Source organism: Candoia aspera, chromosome 1, assembly GCF_035149785.1.
Source record: "Candoia aspera isolate rCanAsp1 chromosome 1, rCanAsp1.hap2, whole genome shotgun sequence".
NCBI classification, from domain to species: Eukaryota; Metazoa; Chordata; class Lepidosauria; order Squamata; family Boidae; genus Candoia; species Candoia aspera.
In genome coordinates, this window is record NC_086153.1 from 103,601,727 (window position 1) to 103,629,456 (window position 27,730).

At 43.1% G+C, this 27,730-nt stretch overlaps 1 protein-coding gene across 3 annotated transcripts; it reads left to right on the plus strand.

Annotated features, from left to right (window-relative positions):
- Window positions 1-2,009: 2,009 nt before the first annotated feature.
- TUBE1 (tubulin epsilon 1) lies at window positions 2,010-27,023 on the plus strand. Of its 3 annotated transcripts, XM_063310986.1 has the most exons (12): window positions 2,010-2,275; window positions 2,384-2,457; window positions 4,194-4,246; window positions 11,805-11,862; window positions 13,025-13,140; window positions 14,831-14,952; window positions 17,435-17,622; window positions 19,936-20,111; window positions 20,709-20,849; window positions 24,953-25,093; window positions 25,909-26,083; window positions 26,508-27,023. In XM_063310986.1, the coding sequence occupies exons 1-12, from the start codon at window positions 2,251-2,253 to the stop codon at window positions 26,664-26,666; spliced, it is 1,428 nt and encodes a 475-aa protein (XP_063167056.1). In that variant the 5' UTR covers window positions 2,010-2,250; the 3' UTR covers window positions 26,667-27,023. The 3 variants fall into 3 exon arrangements, with proteins under 3 accessions (XP_063167056.1, XP_063167062.1, XP_063167070.1); XM_063310992.1 differs by lacking the exon at window positions 2,384-2,457 and having other exon boundaries at window positions 2,014-2,275; XM_063311000.1 differs by lacking the exon at window positions 2,010-2,275 and having other exon boundaries at window positions 2,435-2,457; window positions 11,810-11,862.
- Window positions 27,024-27,730: the final 707 nt, after the last annotated feature.

The window sequence follows — 27,730 nt, forward strand, 5'->3', positions numbered from 1 at the left end:
CAGTTTACTTTTGTAAGATATCTGGATACTTGATTGTTAAACTGCTTCTTGATTGCAGTACTCTAGATATTCTGATTGTATATTAACTCACTGGCATGTATAATGCAGATTCTATTATCTATCCAGGCCCACCTTTTATTTCCTTACTTCACTGCAATGATTTCTTTGAGGAAATTTTATAAAAATTAATCTGTCGTATGAACCTGCTACTCAAATTTCTATGCTCCTAAGAACTAGGGAATAAAATTGTTTTTTTCCTTTGAGACAGAGGCATTAATTGTGATAGCAAAAGCCATTATACAACTCAGTCACATATCAGACTGATTTGCATTCCTGACAGTCAACATATCGCACAGTAGGAAAGTGGCAATACTGTCATAATTAATGAGTCTTGAAGGAAAGGAACAAATTAGAAATGCTAAGCAGTACTGATATTTTTTCAGGCCACAAAAATTATACTTCATTGTATGTATACCTTGGTTTACCTTCTTATTCTGAGTTACCCAGGTTAGCTAGGCTATTACAAAAAATGTGTTCAGTTCTGATCTTAACTGTGACATTTAGCAATATTTGGTTTGTGCTGAAAATTATGTAGGAATGAGATGAGCAATCAAAATTCTTAGAGTGGTATAGTTTAATGTGGTAATGTTTCCACTGGAGGAAGATGACAAGAGGCTATCATAGTGTACTTCTGGTTTCAGACCTGAAGCTGCACACCCAATGGCTAGTTGCTAAGCAGGTTAGAGCAGCTTAAATCAGTGTACTAACTGCACCTATTTCAAGATTATCACAGATTTGACTCAGATTAATTTACTGTCTTAGAAAATGGAAGTATGTCACTGACCCTGTCTAGGCTCAAAAGCTAAGCCAGTCAGGCCAAAGTCTAACTTAGAGAAAAGACCTCAATGGAATACAAGGACTAGTAGGAAAACCCAAAAACCACACACCATGGAAGAAGTCAGTAGCAAGCCACTTCCGTATTGTTAAAAGGATGTCTTACTTTTTAACATGTTGTATGGATGTCTGCTTTTGGAAAATGGAGACTTCAGCTGTTATTTGTATTTTCCCCTAATCATGAACACCACAAATCAATCAAATCTGAGAAATAATTACTATGTGTTCTATTCATCAGTACTAACTTAGTATTGGGGGTGGGTCTAATGTTGGAAAAAAAATCCTATTTCTCTAAGTCAGAGCAATGAATTCACAAGCCACAAAATCAGCAATGATAAATCACTACCCTTCAGCAATCCCAGCAAGCAAAAGATCTCCCTACATCTGCACACTGCTCTTCCTCGTATTAATGTGGTTGATACAAAGACCCATATAAATTAGTGAATATCAAAACTGTTTTAAAATCAAGGAAAATAAAGAGCAACGTAAACTATTTCTAGCTATTTCCTCTCAGAATACTGTACTCTCCTTTTGTGTGTTACAGTTTAAAGTGTTCCCCAAACGGGGGGTGGGGGGGTTAGGTCCAGACGGACTCGGACTTCCATTTCCACTAGCGCTGGTCAGCATGAATACTTGCTCATATGGCTAAGGATTATGGAAGCTGACATCCTACTAATCTGGAGAGCTTAGTTTGGAGAAGGCAGTACGCGCAACCCCGGTTCAAAATTAGGCCAAGTTAGATTGGGTTATATATAGACTAGTCGAAAAAACGTCCAAAAAACCCACTTCGGTAACTGCCGCCAAAAACAGAACATGGATGTGCACTCGGAGCACCAGGAGCCGAGCTCTACTCGAAGAAGCTTGTACGGCTTCCTTTTGATTATCTCCCCGTGCAAGCAGGACTGTCGGCAGCGGCTGGTTGCCGAAGGCTGACGCCACTGTTCCCGCTGCTACGTAAAGTGATGGATTCTTTTCCATGAGTCGTGCCGATTAGCATCGCGAAGGAAGAACCAAACAAACGGCAGACCTTTCCCAATAACCTGACATACCGCCGACGGGTGAGTTCAAGACCGCCCCAATCCGTGAAAGGCGCGAACGAGCCTCAGGCATTGCCAGGCGTCAGCGCATGCGCCCAAACCAAAAGAGGAAACACCCCCCCCTCCTCCTCCTCCTCCCCTGGAAACGACTACGCCCACTGTGTCCGTTGGTTTGAGCGCGCGCGAGTAGCCAGTGAACAAAGCGGCGTCCGCGTTCCTGTCCTGAAACCGCTTCCATACGGAGCGTGAGCTGCGGGTGGGCGGGGTTATCTTTCAGGCACGACCTGAGTGAGACACGAGACCCGCGCGAACGGCAGTTATGACGCAGTCCGTAGTAGTCCAGGGTGAGCGTGCACGTAATTCCCTCTCCCTCCTAGTCCCTTTATCTTGACTTTTTCCTCCGTACGGGTCCATGACCTCTGTCTCCCTCCACTTTTTTCCTTCCAATACAGTGGGCCAGTGCGGAAACCAAATAGGCTGCCGCTTCTGGGATCTGGCGTTAAGGGAGCACGCGACTGTTAACAAGGTAACAAGCCCCCCCCTTAAAAACGCGGCACGCCCACTAGTGTAGGCGCGTGCGTAGTTATGCTGCTCAAGGGTTCCGTTTCACTCCCCACCTTTCTGAAGTGGCTCATTGTTTAATTTTTTTTTTTTTTAAAAAGGGGGCTTTATTCCCTTGTTTTGCCATTATGGTCCATCAGCATAAGACCACAGCAAACACTGTACCCAGTCGGAGCGCAGCAACGAAGATTCCCTTCTTTGTGGCGGGGTAGTTGCCGCCATCGCTGTCACTGTCGGCGCCACGGTGAGGCGCTATAGCCCTTCTGTTGCCGCAGTTCCGGCGACTGGTTGCTGTGGTGACGGCCTCTCCCGGCGTTCTGTAGTCGTGGATGAGGCGGCATGACTACGATTCCAGTGACGTTCTGGAGTTCCCTGACACACCGTCACGTGGAATGTGGTTCCAATAAAAACTATCGGCCCCCTGTTACTTTCAGGACAGATTGGAATCTTTCTCCTTCCTTGAGTAACACAGCTTCACGCAGATATACCTCTTTGATTATTGATGGCATATGTGCCATCAAGTTGTTTTCGGCTCCTAGACACCACATAGATAGATGTTCTCCATGATGATCTGTCCCTAACCTGGTCCTTCAGGTCTTCCAATGGTGCATTCATTGTAACTGAGTCTCTCCACCTTGCTGTTGGTCACCCTCTTCTCTTTCCTTCCACTTTCCCAGCATTAGAGCCTTTTCCAGAGAGCCGGGTCTTTGCATAAGGTATTAGAAGTAGGATAATTTGAACTTGATTATGTGTGCTTTAAATAAGAACACTGGATTGATTTGTTCGATGATCCATTGGTTTGTTTCTTGGCTGTCCGCAGTATTCTCAAGAGTCTTCTCCAACACCAAAGTTCAAAATATGCACCTCTTTGCCCCGTGCTATTTACCAAAAGCGAGATATATGCATTACGATTTTCTTGGTGGTGCTTTATTGTTACCTGCAGTAGAAAGCTGGAGAAACCATCCATAAATGAAAACAAATAATGTGGGACAGGGAGTGTAATCAAGATCCTCCTGATTTGAAGGTCTGTGGGAGGAGGGGAGGCAGTCTATATAAATTAAAGGATAGGCTATACTTTGAAGCACTCTTCCTAGTGTATTTATATGTGTCAGTATGAAATTGATTGAGAATCAGAAAAAAAATGTTAGAATCTACAGTGAGCCTAGCCATCATAGAATAAGGATGAAGTGAGCTGTAACTCATGAAAGCTTATGGCTTTTAACAATTTTTTTCAGTTTGAAAAGGTCCTACCAAACTTCTCATTAATATTAATTATTTTAATTAAGAATATTATAATATCCCAGGTTTTTTGGGATATTACAGTTGTGTTATTTATGCTTCTGAATGATATTGGTAATTTGTCCTTTCTGATTTCTTCATATGGTTATTAACATGAATTTTATTGTAAGATTTTGAGTGTCTAGTGTTTAGTATGACTTTGAGCATTTGTGTGTGTTTACTTACAAACTCATCTGTCAAAAATCCAAAGCCATCTTGCAGCATTGTAGTTGAAAGAATTTAAGGAATGTATCTGTACAAGATAACAAGATATACACATTATGTGTTCTTTGAATCACAAGGATGTTTTTTGAAATACAATAGGGAGTATAATCTCAAAAAGTTATTTTTAAATATTTGTGTTATAAGTTATAATGCAGGTTCCTTATTCAGTTTTTACTTACAAAGGGTTTTTTATTTTAGAAAGGACTTTATGATGAAGCATTGAGCAGTTTCTTTAGAAATGTGAACACTAGGTAAGTTTGTTTGGGGAATAATGTTATTTGAGACACTTTTGCTTTTAAAACTGATGTATGTAGAGAGATTTGTTTGTACCAGGCTTTGCACTACTGGAAGCTAGTTAGCATTTTGTCCAATCTCATGAGAGGTAAAGTTCTGGCATTCACGGTGTGGCTTTATGGTTCACTGCCACTGATGCTGTGTATGTAATCTACTCAGTTACATAAACCTGTACAACTCAGTGGGGCTTACTTAAGTGAGTATAGAATTGAAGATTGTATCTCTTCATCTTTGGTGTTTGTAGATATGTGAAATCCCAATGGGCAGATTCTGTAGTGATACTCATGTCAACCTGTTGCAGAATTAAAATATGTTACAGCATTGTCATTGCTTTACCTGACCTATTCTGACTAGGCCATACTTCTAGGTATTGATTGTTTCAGAATAATACCATAGTTCCATTTTTCAGTCTCAGAGCTATTAGGTCTGAGCTGGAAAAATACAGATGGCCATATGTTGGCAGCAGAGATTCGGGGGTGGTGGGCAGGGTTACTGTATCTCTGTGCTGCCATCACATGATGATCCAGATTTTTGTAGCTCTAGTTTTAGTTGTTATCCTCCATGGCCTGAGCAAACAAACCTATTGTCATGCGCTGCCTACCTCTGAATAACGTTCAGACACTGGGTTGCAAAGCAGGCTCTGGTTTATTTCAGGATAGGTACAACGTTGTTAGAAAAAGCTGAGAGTGACAGGAGCGCGCCGGTGCGGGGTTTAAATACCCCGCGCCGGTCAGCGCCCCCTCGCTCTCGGTCACGTCACCCCCCTTTGTCCCATGCGTTGCCCTGCCATTGGTTGAGGGTTTCTAGGATCGCCCATCCTCAGGTTTTCATTCTTCTGCTGATTGCTTTCAGCTGGGCGATCCCCGTGGTATTGCTGCTGATGGCTTGGGTGGCTCCGTGATCCGTTTATCTATTGTTTGTTAGCCGTTAGTCGTTGTGGGTTGATGGCTACTTAACTTGTACCCCTTCACCTATTTCCTTGTCATTGTCATGAGTGCCATTGCGCTGATTACTTTAGCTCAACGGCACTCATGACATACTGCCCCCTTTCCGAATAGTGTTCTCCCCCGGGTTTCTGGGTTTCCCCCATGGAGCTGTCAAAACGCCATTTTTTTTTTTTTTTTTTTTTTTTTTTTTCAAAGTTCCCGCCGGAGTAGTTGTCGCCCCTCCCTTTGCTCCTCCCTCTACCACGTGCCTTCCCAGGGTGTGTCCATGGTGCGCATGCTCGGGTTCTGACCTGGCGTGCGCATGCTCCAACCACACCCTGTTTGTTTGGCTCAGTTCGGCGAGGCGAGAGGCGTGGCTGGTCGGGTGCTGCTCAGCTCCAGGTAGGGCCCTTTTTTGCTTATTTGGAGTGCGTCGCCTTTGTTGTGTCTCCTGGGCGTTGCCCCCAGGTTGCCCTGTTGACTTGCTTGCCACTCCCCCGCGGCCAGGGGGCGGGGGGAGGGTGCTGGCGATCGTTTGTCACCACCCCGTGGGCCCGGGGCGGGGGGAGTGAGTCCCGGGGGGGGGAAGGTCCACCCAAGTCGCGGGCTTGGGGGGGGCCCCTTCCCTTGGGGCACGGGAGGCGGGGGGAGGCCTGCGGGGGGGGGGTTGGTTTTGCTGACCTTGATTGCGGTTTGTCGGGGTATGCCCGGTGGAATGCTCTGGTCAGGTCAGGCGCTTTAACGTTGTGCGCCGCCACCCATTCCGGGTGGGGGAAGTGTTTCCACCTGACCAGATAGTGTAGGGTTCCTCGTTGCTTGCGTGAGTCGAGGATGTCCCTTATCTCGAAGTGGTGTTGCCCGTCGATCATAAGCGGTGCGGGCTGAGGCGTGCTTGGGTGCCATCGGGAGGTGGTTGCCGGTTTTAGGAGGCTGGTGTGGAACACCGGGTGGAGCCTCCGGAGGTTGTGTGGCAGGTCCAGGCGTATTGCTACCGGGTTCACTATTTGCGTGACTCGGAACGGCCCGATGTACTTAGGCCCCAGTTTTTTCGAGGGTTGGGTTGACTTTAGGAACTTGGTGGAGAGATAGGCCATGTCCCCCGCCTGGAACGTCGGTTGTTGGCGCCGGTGCTTGTCGGCCTGCTCTTTGTAAGCAGCCTGTGCCTCCTTCAGCGCCGCCGTGATTACTGGCCATGCTTCCGCGATCTTCCGTCCCCAGTCGCTGGCGTCCACCTGGGGTTCCGGGGGTTGAGGTAGCTCCGGTATGGGGACGAAGTCGCGCCCCGAGACCACTTCGAACGGGGTTTTTCCCGTGCTCGTGTGGACGGCGTTGTTGTATGCGACTTCGGCGAACGGGAGCAGTTCAGCCCAGTCGTCCTGGTGGTAGTTCGTATAGGATCGTATAAATTGCTCTAAGGTGGCATTAAGAACCTCAGTGGCTCCGTCCGTCTGCGGATGCCAAGCCGTAGACAGGGCCTGTTGGGTCCCCGTCAGCTTCAAGAAGGCCCGCCAGAATTTGGAGGTGAACTGTGTGCCCCTGTCGGTCACCACACGTGCGGGACATCCGTGTAGCCTGTACACGTGGATGAGGAAGAGTTTGGCTAGTTGTTGTGAGGATGGGACTGACGTGCAGGGGATGAAGTGGGCCTGCTTTGAGAAGTAGTCCTTCACCACCCAAATGGCCGTTTTCTTCTGGCTGGGTGGGAGGTCCACTATAAAATCCATAGAGATTTCCTCCCATGGGCGGGAGGGTTCTGCCACCCGTTGCAATAGCCCCGCGGGTTTGCCTGGTGCCCGTTTGGCCCGAGCGCACGTTGGGCAGGACGCCACGTAGGTTTTTACGTCTCGCCTGAGCGCGGGCCACCAGAATTGCCGCCGTGTTAGGTGTAGGGTCTTGAGGAACCCGAAGTGTCCCGCTTGCTTGGCGTCGTGTGACCTATGCAAGATCGCCTGGCGTTGCGAGTCCGGGACGTAGATTCTGCCTTCCCCCCATGCTAGGTCTTGCGCCATCGTTACCTTGTCGGGGTTTGCCAGGAACCAGGGGTCGGTTTTGAGGGCGGCGGCGAGGTCCGTGCGCATTCCCCCTGGTAGTTGCGGTTGCCTTCTTTCCGTCGCCGGTTGTCCCGCCGTCGGCTGCGCCGTAGCGTCGAGCTGCCTCCGTGCGCCGCTTCGGGTGGTCACGGCCATCCCCAGTTGCGAGGCGGATAGGACCGTCCCAATGGTGTCTGGGGCGGGCTCTTCGTCTTGGGGCAGCCGGGAGAGGGCGTCGGCCAGGAAGTTCTTCTTGCCCGGCATGAACTTCAACTGGAAATCAAAGCGGCTGAAGAATTGTGCCCATCGGACCTGTTTTGGGCTAAGGCGTCTAGGCGTTCGTAGGGCCTCGAGGTTCCGGTGGTCCGTCCAGACCTCGAATGGTTGGGTGGCTCCCTCGAGTAGGTGACGCCATGTTTCTAGTGCCGATTTCACCGCAAAGGCTTCTTTCTCCCAGACGTGCCATCGCCTCTCTGTCTCGGAGAACTTCCTTGACAGGTAGGCGCATGGTTTCAGGAGCCCCGTGGAGTCTTTTTGTAGGAGGATGGCTCCCAGGGAGAAGTCTGAGGCGTCGGCTTGGACCACGAACGGCCGTTCTGGGTCCGGGTGCGCGAGGATTGGCTCCGTCGTGAACAGCGCTTTCAGCTTGTCGAATGCGGTCTGGCACGCGGGAGTCCAATTCAGCACTGTGCCTGGGTTCTTGGCGCGTCTGGTGTCCCCCACCCCTTTGGTTTTGAGGAGGTCCGTTAAGGGTAGGGCTATCTCAGCGAACCCCCGGGCGAAGGACCTGTAGAAATTCGCGAATCCCAGGAAGCTCTGTAGTTGCCGTCTGTTGCGGGGCCGCTCCCAGTTTAGTACCGCTTCGACTTTTGCGGGGTCCATCTCGATGCCGTCCCCGGAGATTCGATACCCCAAATAGTCTAGGCGGTCTTTGTGAAACTCGCACTTTGTGGGCTTTGCATAGAGCTGCGCCCTTCTGAGCTTGTCGAGGACTTGCCTGACTAAGGTTACGTGTTCCTCGTATGTTTTTGTGTAAATAAGGACGTCGTCGATGTAGACCAGGACCCCTTTAAACAGATGTTCATGCAGTACCTCATTGATGAGCTGCATGAACACCCCAGGGGCCCCCGCGAGTCCGAAGGGCAGTACCTTGTACTGGAAAGCGCCTAGGGGGCAGTTGAACGCCGTCTTCCATTCGTCCCCCTCCCTGATTCGGATGCGATAGTACGCCTCGCGCAGGTCCAATTTGGAAAAGACTTTGCCCGTGGACAGGTGGGCGAGCATGTCCTTCACCAGGGGTAAGGGGTATTTGTTGGACAGGGAAGCCGCGTTTAGGCCCCGGTAGTCGGTACAGAGCCGTAGGGTCCCGTCTTTCTTCTCCCGGAATAGGACGGGGGCTCCGACCGGTGAGCATGCTGGCTCTATAAATCCCCTGTCTAGGTTTTTATCGATGAACTCCCGGAGGGTTGCCATCTCCTTCGGGGTCATCGAATAGATCTTTGGTCTAGGTAGGGGGACGTCGGGCAGTAGGTCGATTCGGCAATCCGTCTTGCGGTGGGGGGGTAGTTGGTCTGCCTCTGCTTCTCCGAAGACCTCGGAGAAGTCGGCGTATTGTTCCGGTAGGTCTGCAGTGGTAGCGGCGTTGTCTTGTGTGGTCGCCTCCGCTCGTCCTACCGTGGGGTTGCTTTTGCCAGCTGGTACTGGTGCTCGATACTCGCCGTCGCCGAATGTGAAGGTGCGGGTCGCCCAGTTGATCCGCGGGTTGTTTTTCGCGAGCCATGGCATCCCCAGGACTGCAATGGGCCGTCCGATGGGCGTGACTACGAACGATGTGCGCTCGGTGTGAGTGCCCATTTGCAGGGTGACCGGCTCGGTTTGTAGCGTGGCTGGTTTCCCCCCCGCTGTGGAGCCGTCCAGCTGGTGGAATGCCAGCGGCGTGGGGAGGGGGAAGCAGCGGAGTTCGAGTTTGGCGACTAGGTCGGGGTGGATAAGGTTTTTTGAGCACCCCGAGTCCACTAGTGCCGCGGCCGTGGTGGCTCCGTTGCCGGCCGAGAGTTGAATTGCTGCCAATATTACGGAGCTTTTGTCGTTTCGTTGAGGTGGTTCGCGTTGCTGTCCCGCCGCCTGCCTCGCCACGCGTTTCAGGGCAAGCGGGGAGCATTTCCCGCCGGCTGGTCGGGGTCGGTATTGTCCTCTTCTCCCCAGTAAGCGTCCCAGCCCTCTTCCGGTGTCGCTGTGGCCACGGTCATTCGGCGGTGAGGGGGCGGCCCCGGGTTGGGTGGTTTGGGGCTAATTTTCGGGGCGGGCTTGGGCGCGCTGGTCGGCGGTCGGTTGGCGAAGCAGTCCGCCGTCTTGTGCCCTAATTTGCCACACCTCCCGCAGGGCTCCCGGTTGAACTTCTTTTTAGGGTATATGGGGCCGGCCATCCCCCCGTGTGGTGCGGGTACCTTTTTCCCGACGTAGTTTGTGTCTTCCGTGGTTGTCATAAGGAAGGTGCGGTGCGCGTGTTCGGCTTTCCCCGCGAGGTGGATCCACCCGTGTAACGTTTCTGGGTCGTCGCGGTAGAGGGCCCATTGGAGAACGTCGCGGTTGAGCCCCTTTTTGAAGATTTCCAGCAGGGTGGTCTCAGACCAGTCGCAGACCTTTCCCGCGAGGGCTTTGAACTCCAGGGCGTAGTCAGGGACCGTGCGTGCGCCCTGTTTAAGTCTCTGGAGTGCGCTTTTCGCCCGTACTTTGGCTAGGGGGTCTTCGAAATAGTTTTTCATCTCGTTGATGAAAGCCGGGAAGGTGGCGAGGGCGGGGGAGCTGGACTCGTACAGTTGGACGTACCAGTCCGCCGCCCTGTCTTGGAGTTTGATTGCCACGGCGCCGATCTTGTCGGCCTCGGAGTCATAGGAGTGTCCGTGCCTCCCCATGAACTCCCTAGCGTTGGTGACGAAAAACGAGAGTTTTGAGGGGGTCCCATCGAAGAAGATGGGGAAGTCCTTTGGGGCCCGGGCGTTTTGCGCGGCCCCGCCTCTCGCTTCCCGGGATGTGGTGTCGGCCGCCTGTGCCGTCTGCTGGCTTTCCGCTGGCTCGTGTGGGTTCGGTGCTTCGCTCGGGGTGTGGGCTTGTGCGGGGACGTCATTGGGTGGCGCGGGAGGCATAAGCGCCTGGAGCATGGTCCGGAGTTCCGTCAGCTGAGCCCGCATGGCCGCGAGTTCAGCTCGTGCCTCCTCGTCCACAGCCCGCACCGCCGCTGGGGCCGGTTCCGTTGGCGCGTCCTCGGGGGGGGGGGGTTCATCGTCCCTCCGCCGCGGGTCCGCTTCCTCCTCCGTCTGATGGGTGTCTCCGTCGTCCTCCTCCGTGTCGAGCACCGTGGGGCTGTCGCTCCACGCCCGTTGCTGGGGTGCGATGTGGGGCGCGGGGTCCTCCGCTGGTTTCGGAAGTCGTGCTGCTCCCTCCCGCGGTCGGGTTGCCTCCGTCGCCATCTCCCCTTGGGGTTGGAGCTGAGGCTCGGGTCGGGTGGGGCGGGCGTCCATGGCTCCGGGAGTCCGCGGTGCCTCTGGCCTCGGTCGGTCCTCCTCTGTCTCTTGCCGCGCGGCTCGCCCTCCTTGCCCGCGCCGTTCCGGCCTCATCTTGCTGGTCTTCTCGCCGTCTACTCCTCCCGCGGCTCGTTGTCGTCCGGTGGGGCTCGGCGAGGCTGAGTTTATGACTCTCAGCTTTATGTCATGCGCTGCCTACCTCTGAATAACGTTCAGACACTGGGTTGCAAAGCAGGCTCTGGTTTATTTCAGGATAGGTACAACGTTGTTAGAAAAAGCTGAGAGTGACAGGAGCGCGCCGGTGCGGGGTTTAAATACCCCGCGCCGGTCAGCGCCCCCTCGCTCTCGGTCACGTCACCCCCCTTTGTCCCATGCGTTGCCCTGCCATTGGTTGAGGGTTTCTAGGATCGCCCATCCTCAGGTTTTCATTCTTCTGCTGATTGCTTTCAGCTGGGCGATCCCCGTGGTATTGCTGCTGATGGCTTGGGTGGCTCCGTGATCCGTTTATCTATTGTTTGTTAGCCGTTAGTCGTTGTGGGTTGATGGCTACTTAACTTGTACCCCTTCACCTATTTCCTTGTCATTGTCATGAGTGCCATTGCGCTGATTACTTTAGCTCAACGGCACTCATGACACCTATGTCCAAACAAGGGTTCCATTGCTTGCACAGTGTAGTTGTATCTTTTTGGCTTGTTAATGTGTTGAACTGCTGCAACTCCGTCACTTTATCAAGTTGCACTGAAGAAAAACCTCTTATTTGGCTTGCTTTTTGCCTTCATGATAGGTAGAAAAATAATGCTGATAACATTATAGTCTTCAAGTGTTATCTAATTGAGATCCTACTAAAAGTGTTACATATGCCAAGGATCTTTTTTTCTTTTTAAGTATATCTGTTTCTCTTATTTCTTTATTTCACATTAGGAAAAGTTTTTTCACTATTTATGTGTCAGTGTTTCTCTTCTATAAAATGAGAAAGTGTGATGTCACCTGTATCCTTATCCATGATTATAACTCACCAACTTCTGGTTTTTCTAGAACAGATGGTGACAGTGCTGACATTTCCAGAGGAAAAATCTGTTCCTTAAAAGCACGCGTAAGAAGGAAAATATTTAATTTAACCCATTCCTTTGCTTTGTAGACTATAAAATTTTCCTAACTTTGGAAAGTTTTATTATCAACATATTTACTCTGCAGCTATTGAAAGTAATATTTATAGACTATCAATTCATTTAGGAATATGACTGGTTAAACAAGGTGAGGCCTTTGTGCCATTCAGCTTTATGTTTTGTAAAGCTGTACATATTACCAGCTCATATTTTGCCCCCATTTTCAAGTAGATAGGACATGGAATGCAATCGTGTATAGTCCCCTTGAAAAGTGAACTATCAGAAAGAACTTTACTGTGCAGGTTAATTCACTATTACAGCATGTCAAATATAAATTCTGTCTCACACATATGTGCATACACACAGTGTGGGATTAGCAATAAAGTAAGTAGTTCATTTACTTATTAATATTTAAATATTTAGTCGTTTATATCTACTATCATTTCAAAAACAAATTTGGTTTAATAAATTTACTGTGATAATTGTTTGAATAGGAAATTGAAAAAGGAAAATAAATAATGCCTTTGCAGATAAGATTACACAAAAAAATCTGCCTGCACAGATGTCTCCCTCGATCAAAACTGTTACAGTTTCTAGATAGCTTTTCCCCTTTTACATTCAGTTGTCAGAAAGTGTTGATATACAGTATCAAGAATCAAATTTGTTTTTCCTGAGCAGTCTTGTCTTATTTAATGAATATTTAGTCACTGCCGAAGTGCTCTTGGCTTGAATATCATTGTTAAAACTACAAGGCTTAATCAGAGATCCTTCAAAAAACTCATGATGCTGTGGTTTAGAAAATATGCTTGTTGAGAAAATATCAGGTTTATATATCCAGTTAAATAAGACATAATAGCAAGTATTATTTTATTTTAGTCAGAGGATATGTTTTCAATATAAAAGTTACAGTTATTGTTAGAGTATATAAACATACATGTGCATTTAATCCTGGAGCTATTTGAAATCAGGATAATTGAAATTAAATTTTCATTTTCATCTGAAAATGAAAGGCATATTTTTCTGGAGTCAGCTTTTTTTAATTAAAAGTATATGTGAAAATTAAATAAAGCAGATTTCCAGTTTATTTTATGTCCTGTTTTTAAAGGTATGCTGACTGTGTGAGTCTAAATTATTTTTATTCTCCCTAAGGCTCTACTGATTGACATGGAAGAGGGTGTAGTGAATGAAATTCTTCAGGGGCCATTGAGAGAGGTATTTGATAGCAAACAGCTGATCACAGATGTTTCTGGCTCAGGGAACAATTGGTAAGAATAAATTCAATTTCATAAAATCTTGAAGAGGATTCTTTTCTTAAAAAACTACAAATTCAATAGAAATTGAAAACAAAACTCTTTTGTTTCTATCTTTCGCATTTTCTGCAATCCCTGCAATAAATAAGGATATTAAGATAAACATTCAAACCACAAAATAATAATCGTTCTGCCAAATATCTCATATCTTCTGTGTCTTTCTTGTTTGCCTGCTTCCATAAATAGATGTATCATGTTTTTGCTTATAATCGTATTGACTATTCATTATAATTTTTGGATCCTGATGCTCTGGATATAAACCTTTACATGATAACTTATCAGAATCATTCCAATAGGACAGTTGGCAGTAAATAGCCTGTGAAGAGAGGAAACAGTCCAGGTGGGACAAGAGCAGTCTGTTTGCCTGCCTTTTGAAATACCTCTCCCAGAACAGTTGGTAGTAGATGGCTTTGTGGGGAAGGGGATTCCAGCTGGACCAGGTTCTCGGGTCAGTCACATGCTCATCTGTTCCTAACTGCGGCTGCTGCCTCATTTCATTTGGTCATCTAAGAACAAATCAGAACAGCTGACCAAAGAGAAGATTTAGACCTTTAAACCCCCAAAATCCAATTTCATAAAAATGCTGTTAAGAGAGATTTCACATTACATAGAAGGTATGTAAACATCAAAGATACCAATGCATAAAGCAATGCTAATATTTCTAATAAACCAGGAAAGAAGGAGGGGCATCATAGACAAAATGCTCAGGAAAAGTGATTGATTGGTTGATTATGCACTCATAAATATTTGTGAATAAAATAAATGATGCTTATATCTGGGAGCAACTTACAGACCAAATGCAGGCTAAAAACTAGCAATGCTGCTAAAATCTGTAGTTATCAGATCTGGAACACCAATTTGCCCAGTTAGTGATATTGCTTCAGTTCAAATAACAGCACAAAGTGTAAAGTAATGTTTTATATTTAAGCAGAATCTTAAGTCTGTTTTTGGCCCAAGTCATAGTCATAGTACACTTAAGGGTAATTTTTTTCAGGCTCCAGGATCTATGGGCAAGCCCAGAAAAGCTCCTGGCCATGAAAGGAGCAAAAAATGAGATCATTCGGGACCTGCTCTGATCAGAGTTGATGAAAGTCTCCAGTCCAGTGAGCTATAGTTTATTTATTTAAGAAGTCTTATACATATTTCTTCTCTAATGAGAAAATTTTTCTGGGCAACTCCTAGCAAAGTTAAAAATACTAAAAGGGAACAAGTTCAGAAGATAAAATCATTTAAGGCAAGGGATAGGTCTGTGGAAATTAATCAGCCAACCGCATACATCATCTTAAGTTGTATGTGAAGCCTAGAAGAGTGTGGATGAGGAGTGGTTTGCTGGTGTCAATTGTTTCATGCTGTGTTGTTGTTTTCCTTTAATTTCAATGATTTTTTTTCTTCACAGTGGCAAAGAATGTGTTAAATAAACACTTAGCTATTTCTGTCTGTCAGCCAGCTTTTCCCCTTGCTGGCTGTGGAATGGGAAAAGCAAACCAGTGGGGCCAAAAGAGAAGGAAGGGGCTGAAATGCCTGCTTCCATCCACTGTACTGCGTGTGCTTATATCTGAATCCAATGCATACGAACTCAAAAGATGGCATGTTAATGTCAGCACCAAAATAGAAGGATAGTGTATTAAAGGTATTCTGTTTTCAGGGCTGTGGGTCACAATGTGTATGGATGTCAGTACCAGGAGCTTATTACTGAAAAGTTGAGGAAGACTGCAGAGCACTGTGACTGTCTGCAATGCTTCTTTGTCATTCATTCAATGGGAGGGGGTGAGTATTGCTCTAGTCCCAGAGCTGTAGCCATGTCTAGGAAAACTTGGCATAAACTCCAAGAAGAAATTTCCATTTTTATTCTGTAGAGGTAGAAAGAAACCTCTGACATCTGAAAGCTGAAGCCAACAACATTTTTTAATTCACATTTTTCCCTCTCTGTGTTTATCTACTTTACAAAAATCGTGTTGCTGTTAGCTTACTTTTGAGTCCTTTGACATATATGGGAATTCTTGCATTTCATAGCACCACTGAGCACAAGAAAAGTTCTGAGATGCAGAATTCTGGGATGAAATTCATGCATCTCCACTACCATTTGTGCATATTTAGGGGACTTCAAGAAGGGAGAAAGGTATGTCTTTTTCATGCACAACAAAATATGAGATGTCACCTTGTCTTCTGAATACTTTGCATAGTGCTAAACTCTGAACACGAGGAGGATCTGTCACTGTACATTAGCTCATAGTGAAGCAATTCACAAACACTTAGGTAATCTAATTGTAGTCCTCTGCTCTTAAAATAATGCAAGGCCTTTCAAACTGTATTCCAGAGAACCCTGGAGAATTTGATGGGATTCCATGAGAAAATGGGGAGTGGGGGGGAGGTCGCTCAAACAGGCAATTTTCTATCACTAGAGCTTTGCCTCTCGATAAGGAGGTCCTGGGATTTTTTAAAAAATTAACAGGTTTCACAGTTTGAAAGTTTGAAAAATCCTGCGATAATGCATTTTCAAGAGGGTTACAGAGAATACTCTGCAACACAGCATCTTGTAGACATACTCCCAATCCCATATGTTAGTTGCTGTATGTTTTAGCTTAGGAGACAATAGTTCCTGTCTGATAGACTGAGTCCAAAGACTTATTTGGCATCTTGTACAGATTTATTTATTCATTCATTTATTTGATTTTTATCCACCCTTATTATTTTTATAAATAACTCAAGGCGGCGAACATACCTAATACTCCTTCCTCCTCCTATTTTCCCCACAACAACAACCCTGTAAGGTGAGTTGGGCTGAGAGAGAGTGGCCCAAAGTCATCCAGCTGGCTTTCATGTCTAAGGTGGGACTAGAACAGATTATTATCCTTCAGTTCTATGGCCCAAATCTTTCAGGATTTTTCTAAAGGCAGCCTTTAAGTGAATGTAAATATCAGCCCTACAGGGTAGACTAGTCTAAGAAATCAGTGCCATATATATAGGTCAGGACTACTTTTATTGCAACAGCTTTAGTAACAGTATCTTACAAGTCTGAATGTGCTTCCCCTCTCTTCACTTTATCTTTGTGTGAAGTGGGGAGGGGCTTGTCTGAGACATTTTCTCACATTATTTTCTTGGCCCGGACTCAAGCCCCGCTTATCTGACATTGCTGTGGTAGCAGCTCCTCCTCCTGTCTTTCAAGGCCATTACCTATGCCCTCTACAAGAAATTATTTGTGTTACAATTTCTTTTCTTTGACAAAATATGACTGAACAGCGCTGAATGAAATTTTTATTCATTCAGTAAACCACTGCAATGAAATTGGTTAGCACTTTAAAATGTAGAATGTCTTATCTAAGAAACAAAGAGCTATTTGTTGTACTTATCTATTTAATTAAGAGATGAATATTCTGTGAGTTGCATGAAGGACCCCAAAATATCACTTTTGCAAAAATTAAGGATGGGAGACAATGTTGCTTCACATCTCACTGTTAACACACACGTATCCCTCAAAGCCTGAAAAACAGGCTAAAATCAAGTTGAAATACTGTATGGACATTTTAGTACCAAAATCAGCACAATTCTGGGCCTTTTTTTTTCCTTCACAACTAGGGCTTTTGTTTTGGAAGTTGTTTTCTAAGAATGAGAATGGAAGGTCTTTGTCTCCCAGAGACATGCTATCATTTCCATGTTTAAAATTATCCACAAAAGGTAAAGGCTTTAATGAGAGGGATACTGCAGTCAAAACCACTTCAGCCCCATATCTTTCCATGACAAAGTCTTTAGCCCTCCAAGCAAGCAAATATAAAAATATTATTGAATAAGTTTCCAGACATGCTAAAGGTAATGACAATATATACATACATCTTAAAATGCAACATTATTATTAAAGCTAAAATTAATAAATTACAAATATTAAAATTTAGACCTAAAGCCTTTTAACTTTTATGACTTAATACTTTAAAATGGTTAATAAATTAGAATAAAAACATAAATACTTCTAGTCAAACTCCTAGAAAAGAGAGAACAAAACAATCCAAAAGTATAAGGCAGGGTAATTCAGATTTCTTCTTCCCTTGAATCATTTTAAGAGTAGTTACAATACAATAAGAGATTTCATAGTGAAGTGCTACCTTAAAAAATCAAGTAAGTTTTCCAATAGATACTGATTGAGACAACTCATGTAAACATTGATTTTGAATTTTTTAAAGAAAATCTCATAATTTGTAAGAAATCCAGAACGGAGGTGGTCTTGTCATTATAGTTATTTTCTGACTTCTTCTAGGAACAGGATCTGGTCTTGGTACGTTTTTACTAACAGTGCTTGAAGATGAATTTCCAGAAGTATATAGATTTGTGACTTCAGTTTATCCATCTCGTGAGGATGATGTCATTACATCTCCATATAACAGTGTGTTGGCTATGAAGGAACTAAGTGAGCATGCTGACTGTGTATTACCAATTGAAAATGAGGTAAGCATTTGTCAGGTCCTCAGAATTTACATTAGAAGTGTAGTTTTTTTCTGAATTTCATATAATAATAATAAACTTTACAGTACAAGTGCTGAACTGATAGCTTCTGCATGCTTTTTCTATTCTAGAACTATTCTGAGTCAAGACCAATGACAACTCTGATTTCAAAGTGAACCGAAAAGCAATTTTTACACTTTTTTTAATAAAAACATTTTTTTTAATTAAAGAAGTATATGACCAATATGTGTATATATTGTATGTGTTCAAAATCTTGCGAGATGATGCTGTCAAGGTGATGCATGCTATACGCCAGCAAATTTGGAAATCACAAGAATGGCCATCAGATTGGAAAAAATCAACTTATATCGCCATACCAAAAAAGGGAAACACTAAAGAATGTTCAAACTATCGAACAGTGGCACTCATTTCACATGCCAGTAAGGTAATGCTCAAGATCCTGCAAGGGAGACTTCAGCAATTCATGGAGCGAGAATTGCCAGATGTACAAGCTGGGTTTAGAAAAGGCAGAGGAACTAGGGACCAAATTGCCAATATCCACTGGATAATGGAAAAAGCCAGGGAGTTTCAGAAAAACATCTATTTCTGTTTTATAGACCATAACAAACTGTGGCAAGTTCTTAGCGGTATGGGGATACCAAGTCATCTTGTCTGCCTCCTGAGGAATCTGTATAACGACCAAGTAGCAACAGTAAGAACAGACCACAGAACAATGGACTGGTTTAAGATTGGGAAAGGAGTACGGCAGGATTGTATACTCTCACCCTACCTATTCAACTTCTACACAGAACACATCATGCGACATGCTGGGCTTGAGGAATCCAAGGCTGGAGTTAAAATCGCTGGAAGAAACATTAACGATCTCAGATATGCAGATGATACCACTTTGATGGCTGAAAGCGAAGAGGAACTGAGGAGCCTTATGATGAAGGTGAAAGAAGAAAGTGCAAAAGCTGGCTTGCAGCTAAACCTCAAAAAAACCAAGATTATGGCAACCAGCTTGACTGTTAACTGGCAAATAGAGGGAGAAAACATAGAGGCAGTGAAAGACTTTGTATTTCTAGGTGCGAAGATCACTGCAGATGCTGACTGCAGTCAGGAAATCAGAAGACGCTTAATCCTTGGGAGAAGAGCAATGACAAATCTCGATAAAATAGTTAAGAGCAGAGACATCACACTGACAACAAAGGTCCGCATAGTTAAAGCAATGGTGTTCCCCGTAGTAACATATGGCTGTGAGAGCTGGACCATAAGGAAGGCTGAGAGAAGGAAGATCGATGCTTTTGAACTGTGGTGTTGGAGGAAAATTCTGAGAGTGCCTTGGACTGCAAGAAGATCAAACCAGTCCATCCTCCAGGAAATAAAGCCAGACTGCTCACTTGAGGGAATGATATTAAAGGCCAAACTGAAATACTTTGGCCACATAATGAGAAGACAGGACACCCTGGAGAAGATGCTGATGCAAGGGAGAGTGGAAGGCAAAAGGAAGAGGGGCCGACCAAGGGCAAGATGGATAGATGACATTCTAGAGGTGACGGACTCGTCCCTGGGGGAGCTGGGGGTGTTGACGACCGACAGGATGTTCTGGCGTGGGCTGGTCCATGAAGTCAAGAAGAGTCGGAAACGACTGAACGAATAAACAACAATGACCAATATGTGTATATATTGTATATCCGTATACATACGTTTTTCTGTTAACAGGAATTAATGGCTTTTTGTATCTGTTTTGCTTGGTTCTCTGCACTGATTTAACATGTGTTTGGATGTTAAATTTGTGAAGCATCTTGAAACTTTTTAATTAAAAATTGGTTTATGAATGTTTTTAATAACAACTTTATTGTTTACGTGTATAACCCATCTCTAGGAGCTCAAGACAGTGTAAGTAGCATTCTCCTGTTCAACTTTCCATTGTGAGTTTGGGCTGAGTGATAATGACAACTCCAGAGTTGCCTACTGAACACCCATGATTGAGCATGCACTTGATCTTGGATTTCCCTGGTCTTCGTCCAGCTCCTTAATTGAAAACATTGTTTGGAGTATCATACGCCATACTGATTTCATGGAGCTACTCTAAGAATAACTAAGTCTGGATTCTGTCCATTATAGTTATGCTTGTTTTGTTTCTTAAGGTTTAAATGTATTTGAAACAAATTAGAAATATTATAAGGCTGCATTCCTGCATTGTGGTGAACTTCTTTGAAAATATCTTCTCAGTGGACTTGATTAGGATGGTACAATAATAATTGACTCTGCATAATGTGAATATGATTTTTTTCATTTTTTTTTCTTTCAAAGTCTTTATTTGACATAGTTAGTAAAATTAACCAGATGACCAACTCCGGAAAACTAGGATCGACTGTAAAACAAAGCAGCTTGGTGACTTCGAGCGCAGGTGGAATAAAACATCTTCAAGAAAAACCTTTTGATGCAATGAACAACATTGTGGCTAACTTACTGTTGAACTTGACCAGGTGAACTTTTAAGCCTTCTAATAAGAACATAAATTGTACTTATACTAAAATATGTTATCTTTTGGGAATAAAGTTTTTGCATTTTTTAGGTCAAGGTCACTTGCCTATTTGTAAGTAGCCTTCCCCCTAAAAAAATGATGGTAGTTTATTTTTAAAAAAAATTTCTAAGGACCAGGGATTGGGAGTGGCAAAAATGTTAAAAGAAAATAAATAGTTGCCAAGCCACTGAGCACCTTGCAAGCTGAACTGCAAGGATAAAGTTCCTCCTCCCTGTTGGTGCCCTGTTTGGCTTTGTATGAAAAGTTTAAAATTGATTCTGCAGCTCATAAGCTGCATAAACATAAGCTGCCCAACAGAACTGTTGCAGCATATCCCTATACAGGATTTCCATCAGCCTGGGTCTTATAGCAAGGGCAAAATCACAGGAGAGGGTTTTTTTTTTCTTTTCTACCCTTCTGAAATAAGCTGATTAGAGTCTGACTGTTAAACTCAGAGCTTTTAAAGCACCACATAACGTGACAGAAGATTTCAGAAGTTATATATCTAAAGCAAGAAAAGGACTTTTTGATCTTACGTATCTTTTATATGTTATTTCAGTTCTGCTAGGTTTGAAGGATCTCTTAATATGGATCTTAATGAAATTAGCATGAACTTAGTTCCTTTTCCTCGACTTCATTATCTAGTTTCCAGCTTGACTCCTCTTTATACTCTGGCTGATGTTAATGTGCCTTCTCGAAGGTGAGTATCTTTGTTCAACGTTGTTCCTAGAAGGGTAACCTGTCAAAGCATTGTACTTTGAAGACTCCCAACTCTTGGCGGTTTTGTTTTTACATATAAATGACAACTGTATAATACCTTGAAAATGAATCTGCTTTGTAATTTCCATAGAGAAAAATAAAAAAAAATTATCAATGATCAGCATTTTGAATAAAATATAATTAAAAAGGAAAAAAATAGTGCTTCGCCTTGCATCAGCTGTTGCCTGTTTTCATGATGGCAACATAAAATGTAGCTCCTGATGGGTGATAGAAGGTTTCACATCTGTGAGAAGAGGGTCACATAGTGATTATCCACTCCTCCTGAGTATTGACACAACATCCCTGCTGCTGTATGCAGACGATGCAGTCATATTCTCTAGGACTCCTATAGGTCTCAAGAGAGCTTTGACATCCTTGGCCCAATATTGTATTAATAATCAGTTAGAAATAAATTATCAGAAAACAAAGATAATGACCTTCACTAAAAGGCCGAAACTTCGCTCCTGGCATATAAATGGGCACAGAATAGAGCAAGTGACGAGCTTCAAATACCTAGGGGTAGTTGTGCATGCCACTGGATCTAGGAAACCTCACTTTGAGTATGCAGCTGATTCTGGACAAAAATCAGCCAATGCCATTCTAAAGTTTTTCCGAAGCAAAGGCGGGCACTATGTTCCAGCAGCTCTTAAGCTCTTCCAGGCGAAGTCATTAGCCCAGCTCCTTTGCGGGTCCTGCATTGGTGCTCCGACTTCAAGCATTACACCTCTGGAAAGAGTGCAGTCCAAATTTATTAGAGCAGTACTCCAAATGCCCAAGTGTGTGACACGCTCAACTTCGATTGGATGTTGGCATGATAAAAGTCGAGGCAAGAGTGCATCTAGCCTCCCTGAAGCTTTGGCTAAAACTCAAGCATTATCCCCAAGGTTTAGCACCACTCATTTTTCAAGATTATTTCCAATCCTCTTGTTTAAAGGACATTGAATTTAGCCTCGCAAAGCTAGGATTTTCTACAGATTCAATTCTTAGGATGGATTACGAACAGACAAAATTGACCCTGAAGCAAAGGATAAAGGATATAGAGAGACAAATGGACTTACAGAAGGCCCCTCATTTCCTATCTTCAGAGCATAATAAATATATTGTCAATACTGCTAACTACCTTTCTCAACTTGAAATTCCTAGCCAGCGGAAAGCTTTCTCCCTAGCTCGAAGCCATGCACTCCCTTCTGCAGTCTTGGAAGGCAGATACAAAAAAATCCCAATAGCTGCAAGGCGGTGCCCTTGTAACAATGGAGAGATAGAAACTACAGACCACGTGCTTCTCCGTTGTCCTTTTTATAAAGAGTTCAGGAGTAAGCTAATATTACCTTTGATTAGTAAATGCCCTAGATGGAAAGATATCGATTGTATGCAAATGTTACTTATAGATGAATATCCAACTGTCACGGTGCAAGTAGCCAGATTCTGCGCAGCTGCTATGAAGATACGTCAGATTATGATTGGAAAAATGTAGTAATGTATCCCTTGTAATAACTTTGCGGTCTATATAACACATTTTATATATGATATTTTACTCTTTTTATCACTCCTTTTAATATTTTACATATATTTTTATAGACACTTATACCTGATAGAATATTAGTCATGATAATGCAAATTAATAAGATTGTTTTTAAACTTGATTAAGGGGCTCACTTACATTGTGATCCAAATGTATTTTAACACTTAATTGGAACTTGTAAACTCAAATTTAAAATTATTTTAATTTGGATGGCTCATATTTTATGGCCAATGGCTAATGTGCATATTTTTATAGAATTGTATCTTGTACTGGTCAGTGACCGTAATAAAATCAATTGAATTAAATTGAATTGACACAACAAGGATATGATATGACTATTCTGAATGTCCCTATAGAAGGTACAATAAAATCGCATGTAGTGAATTTCTGTCCCCCTGGATCCACACAGGCAGGTGCCCTCCACTAGTGAGTTTTTAGAAAACCTACCCTGCAGAAGTGCAGAGGGAAGGATATGGTGTCTAGCCCTAAAAATGCTTTTCTTATCTTGGGGAAAGTAAGATATTTAACCTAATGTTCCATATCATTAATCTTTGAGAGAATGTTTAGTCAATCTGTTTTCTTTCTTTTTCTTTTTTCTTTTCTTTCTTTTCTTTCTTTTTGGTGCCTTCAAGTCGGTTTTGACTCCTAGCAACTACCTGAACAAGTCCCTGAAGTTTTCTTGGCAAGATTTTTCAGAAGTGGTTTGCCATTGCCTGCTTCCTAGGGCTGAGAGAAAGTGACTGGCCTAAGGTCATCCAGCTGGCTTTGTGCCTAAGGCGGGACTAGAACTCACAGTCTCCCAGTTTCTAGCCTGGTGCCTTAACCTCTACACCAAACTAGATCTCCAACCTGTTCATACCCCATTAGAAATAATGCTGGTCACCCCTATGATGCTAATGTTTGTTCTACTGCAACTTTCCAGTTTGAGGAATAATTGACAACAAAAACTAGAGGCAGTCAACCTGTTAGGAAAGACTGGTTCTTCAACCACTAATTATCTATCAGCCTCCAAACTTGTACCTCCAGTTTAAGCATCCTTGTCTCCAATCTGATCGGGGCATTTGGTTTGCACTGGCTTTAATGCATCCTTCTCAGCATAGATTCTCACTGGTGCACCATGTAGGATTTTGCCCAAGGTTTTACCCTCAAAGAATTTTAATGCTGCAGGTATTAGTTCTCCAACTTTGGTTTTAAAAAATGTGCTTTATGGCAGTTGATGATAAGGCTGACTGGGAGATGTAATCCTGGTGTTCATTCTAGGTCCCTTTGGAATGGAGAGTCACCCCAAGATACTTAAAGGTGTAAACCTGTTCTGTTTCCCTGTATAATCCAGCCTTAGTGTTTGCCTTTATTGAGCAAAAGCTAATATTTTGGATTTTTCAAAATTGAATACCAGCCTATTTTGCTTGCTGCACTTTTAAGCCTAATGGGGGGTTGCAATATGATAGCAGTGTCATTCGCATAAAGGAGGATTGGGATCTTTTGCCCTGCATTTTTAGGAGTATGGAGGTCTGGGTTGGTTAAGATTTCTATCATACAATTGATATACAGGTTGAACAGAACTGGAGTGCAAATATATTGTTGGCAGTCTCTTCATTGTATACATACTATGTCAGAGAAGGTCCTTTGTGAATGGCATCTCATTCTTAAAAAGGAGTTAGAGTACAAGTTGTAAATCCATAAAAGGTGCCTATCAGCAAATTATTTTCTAAGTTTCTCCCATAAAATATTCTAGATAATAAGTCAGAGGCAGATTTGAAGTCCAGGAAGGCCATGTACAGGGAGGATTTCTTTTTCTGGGCATATTTCTGTATAAGATGGTGTAGTACTGTACAAGAATATGATCTACCATTGACTGTCCTTCTCTGAATCCTACTTGCTCATCCTCAGTTACACCTTCAATTTCCATCCATTCTTGGATCTTATAGTTTAGGTCTTTAGCATATAGTTTGCTAACTGCACTCAAAAGACTAACAGCTGGTCAGATCTTTCTTGTTATCCTTTTGTGTATTGATACTATTATTGCTAGTCCCCAACCCTTTGGAATGTGGTCAGTTTGACTGTTGTATGTAAATAGGGATGCTAAAAATGGTACCTACCTGTTACAATTCATTTTCATTATTTCAGGCAATATATAATCAAAACCCGGGGCCTGTCTGACCTAAGGATTGTATTAGTTTAACTACATACGCTAGGGAGACATGAGGCCTGCTGTTCACTTGATCAGAGTCTATACCGCTTCTGTTCAGACTGTTGTCAGGATCTGCAGACAAAGCTCTAACATGATTTTCTTTTCCTTTTTGGGGAGATTACATTGTTTTTTCAAATTTTGTAGGGCTTGTATTGGGCCTTTCAGGGTATTGTTTTCAGGAAATAAAATTCACAAATATTTTCTTATTATTTATAACTTCAGTATAGTTTCTAAAAGCTTGCAACAGGAATAAACAAAATATGTGTTTGCCTATTTGGCATATATTTTTAATACTGTTAAACAATTTGGCATAATCTTCCTTCTTTCTTAGGTTGGATCAAATGTTTTCTGATGCTTTTAGCAAAGAACACCAGCTGTTACGAGCTGATCCAAGACATAATTTGTACCTTGCTTGTGCCCTCTTAGTCAGAGGAAACGTACAGGTTTCAGATCTTCGTAGAAACATTGAACGGTTTGTACAACATATGCTATCAAGAATTATCAGCTGCTTCTTCCATAGTCCAAAACAGAGCATTTTTGAAATTAGTGTGATCTCTTCCTAATGCACAGTTCTGCCCATGTTGTAAAGATTGTTGTTGAGAATATAGAGAAATTTGGTAATTTAATCTTATATTTTCTTTAATAAAGAATTTGGTGTATGTGCAATGTTAATATCCATATGTATGGGCCAAGCCCTGTGAGGCCAGCAAACTCAGAAAACAAGAATCACTCGGATTTCTAGAAAGATCTTTATTGCTAGGAGGTAATGTAAGAATCATGAAAGCCTAACCAAGTCGCTATCCTGTAGAACGTACACCTACTATAATTAAGGCAGTCTTTTTCTCATGTTTCCCCCCTCCCCAGACTCAAGAATCTCTTTTGTAACAGCGCTGTTCCCAAGATCTTTTAGGCATTCTATCACAGTTTGATACATGCTTTAGAAACTAGCACACAGAATCTAAAACTCATATTTAGCATCAATTTTTGGCATATGCTTTTTAAAGCACTTTTAAAGGATAGTTAGAGTATGTGTTTATTGTAGTACTAGTATCTGGACATCAGTTTAAGCATCACTGGAAATAGTTAAATCCGCCACTAATTTTGCGTTGGGTAATGGAGTCTTTTCCAACCAGGTCTCTTGAGTTCTGCTGGTCTAATCTTATCAACCATGGTCTGACCTTACTGGCTGGGATTATAGTCCATTTGGTGTCACCCACTTTGGGAAGAATAATGTAGCACTTATTCTACTGCTTGCTATTATTTCAATCCCTAATTTGCTGGTTGCAGGTTGAAACCTTCACTTCAGTTTGTGTCCTGGAATCAAGAAGGATGGAAAACTGGTTTATGTTCAGTACCTCCAGTTGGTCATTCCCATTCTTTACTGGCACTGGCAAATAACACTTGCATTAAACCTACTTTCATTGAACTCAAAGAGAGATTCATGAGGTTGTACAAGAAAAAGGTATACCCTAAAATGCAAAGTAATGCCACTATTTTAACCGGTTCATTTGTACTTGTGTTATTGTCAATATTGGGAAATCCTCTGTGTCACAAAACCATGCACTCATGTCAGCTGGCTCCCTGGTCCCCAGATTGTGGAAGGATTATAATATTGTTTGAAGATACATAAATGGCCAGTTATCTGCAGTGCAAAGTTATGCAATCAGAAATGTGAGAGAAAGGAAACAAAGAAAAATACTTCGTATGTATGTCTAGGAGAGATGATACCCTGGATTGTTTTAAAAAACTACATTCCATAGATTTTCCACCATAAGTAGTCATGCGTCCTGTTTACTTTTCAGCATTAGAAGAACATTTGCATTCACATGGGGTATTTTATTCCAGTAAAGTACATACTGCATGATTGAAGTTACTTGTTTCTGCAGGCTCACCTTCATCATTACCTACATGTTGATGGGATGGAACAGATCTGTTTCTCTGAAGCACTTTCATCACTTTCAGACTTAATAGAGGACTATAATCAGCTTGAAGCTGCTAACACTGGACCTGCAGTAGATCCACCAAGATTGAAGATAGTGATGTAGCAATGGAGGGACATAGCAAGAAAAATTCAATATTGACAAATGATGCACACGCAATCCAACCCATGTTGAACACTGTTCAAGTTGGTTGATTTCAATTGGAAAAACCTAAGAGCAAGTTTTAGCTGATAAATTCTTAACAAATGGTCTTTCGTTACTATTTGAATGACTGTTACTCTTGAAGGACAGTGGAAACATTCAGTCTGCCCAACAGTTTCATAATGTATTTTTTATATTGCATGGAGGCTGTACTGAAGTTGGATAATGCAAATCTCAACTTATATATAGTGGAATGCACTTTTGACTTAAGCACTGTTAATTTTGTATGTATATTTTTGAAATGACCACATTTTGAATATAGGTATTTCTCATGATATTTTTATTAATACTTTTATATGCAAAAAATAAAATATACAATTACATAAAATATACTCTGGCAACCAAAATCCAGGTTTACATCCTGCCTCAGCCTGTTGCCTTTCTGGTTACTATGGACTCTGAAGCAGCTACTGAACTTGGCAATATAAAATCTCTAATTAGGGGGGGGAAACAGTATTACCCTTAATGGACATTCAGTTTTCTGATGGGAAAATTGTGCTGAATTAACCACTTCAGCTACACAGTGGTTTGTTTTCCACAAATAGAAAAGTTTCTTCTGTTGGTGGATTCCTATGTTATTGAAACTTCGCTGTTTTTGTAAAAAAACATTAAAAACATAAAAAAAGCATTAAAAAGGGCATAAAAGAAAATGCTCATTTTGTCCTTGAGATGGAAATCAATATAAAATATTTCTATATATAGTACTTTCTTCCTAGAAAATTACATAATCCATTTAAAGAAGCATTCATGATCAATAAACATACTGCATTTGGGATATATGCAGTTATATTTGCAAGTCTCACAAACATTTTTAAATACATACCTACCCAGTGTTGTGGTACCTTTGTAAGGACCCTTGAAGCCCTGACCAAATTAGGAGCATTCTTGTTTAAAAAGAATGATCAGTATTGTTTATATATGTCAGTTATGTAGGTATAAGAGTGGATTTTTAAGTTAAAACAATACTG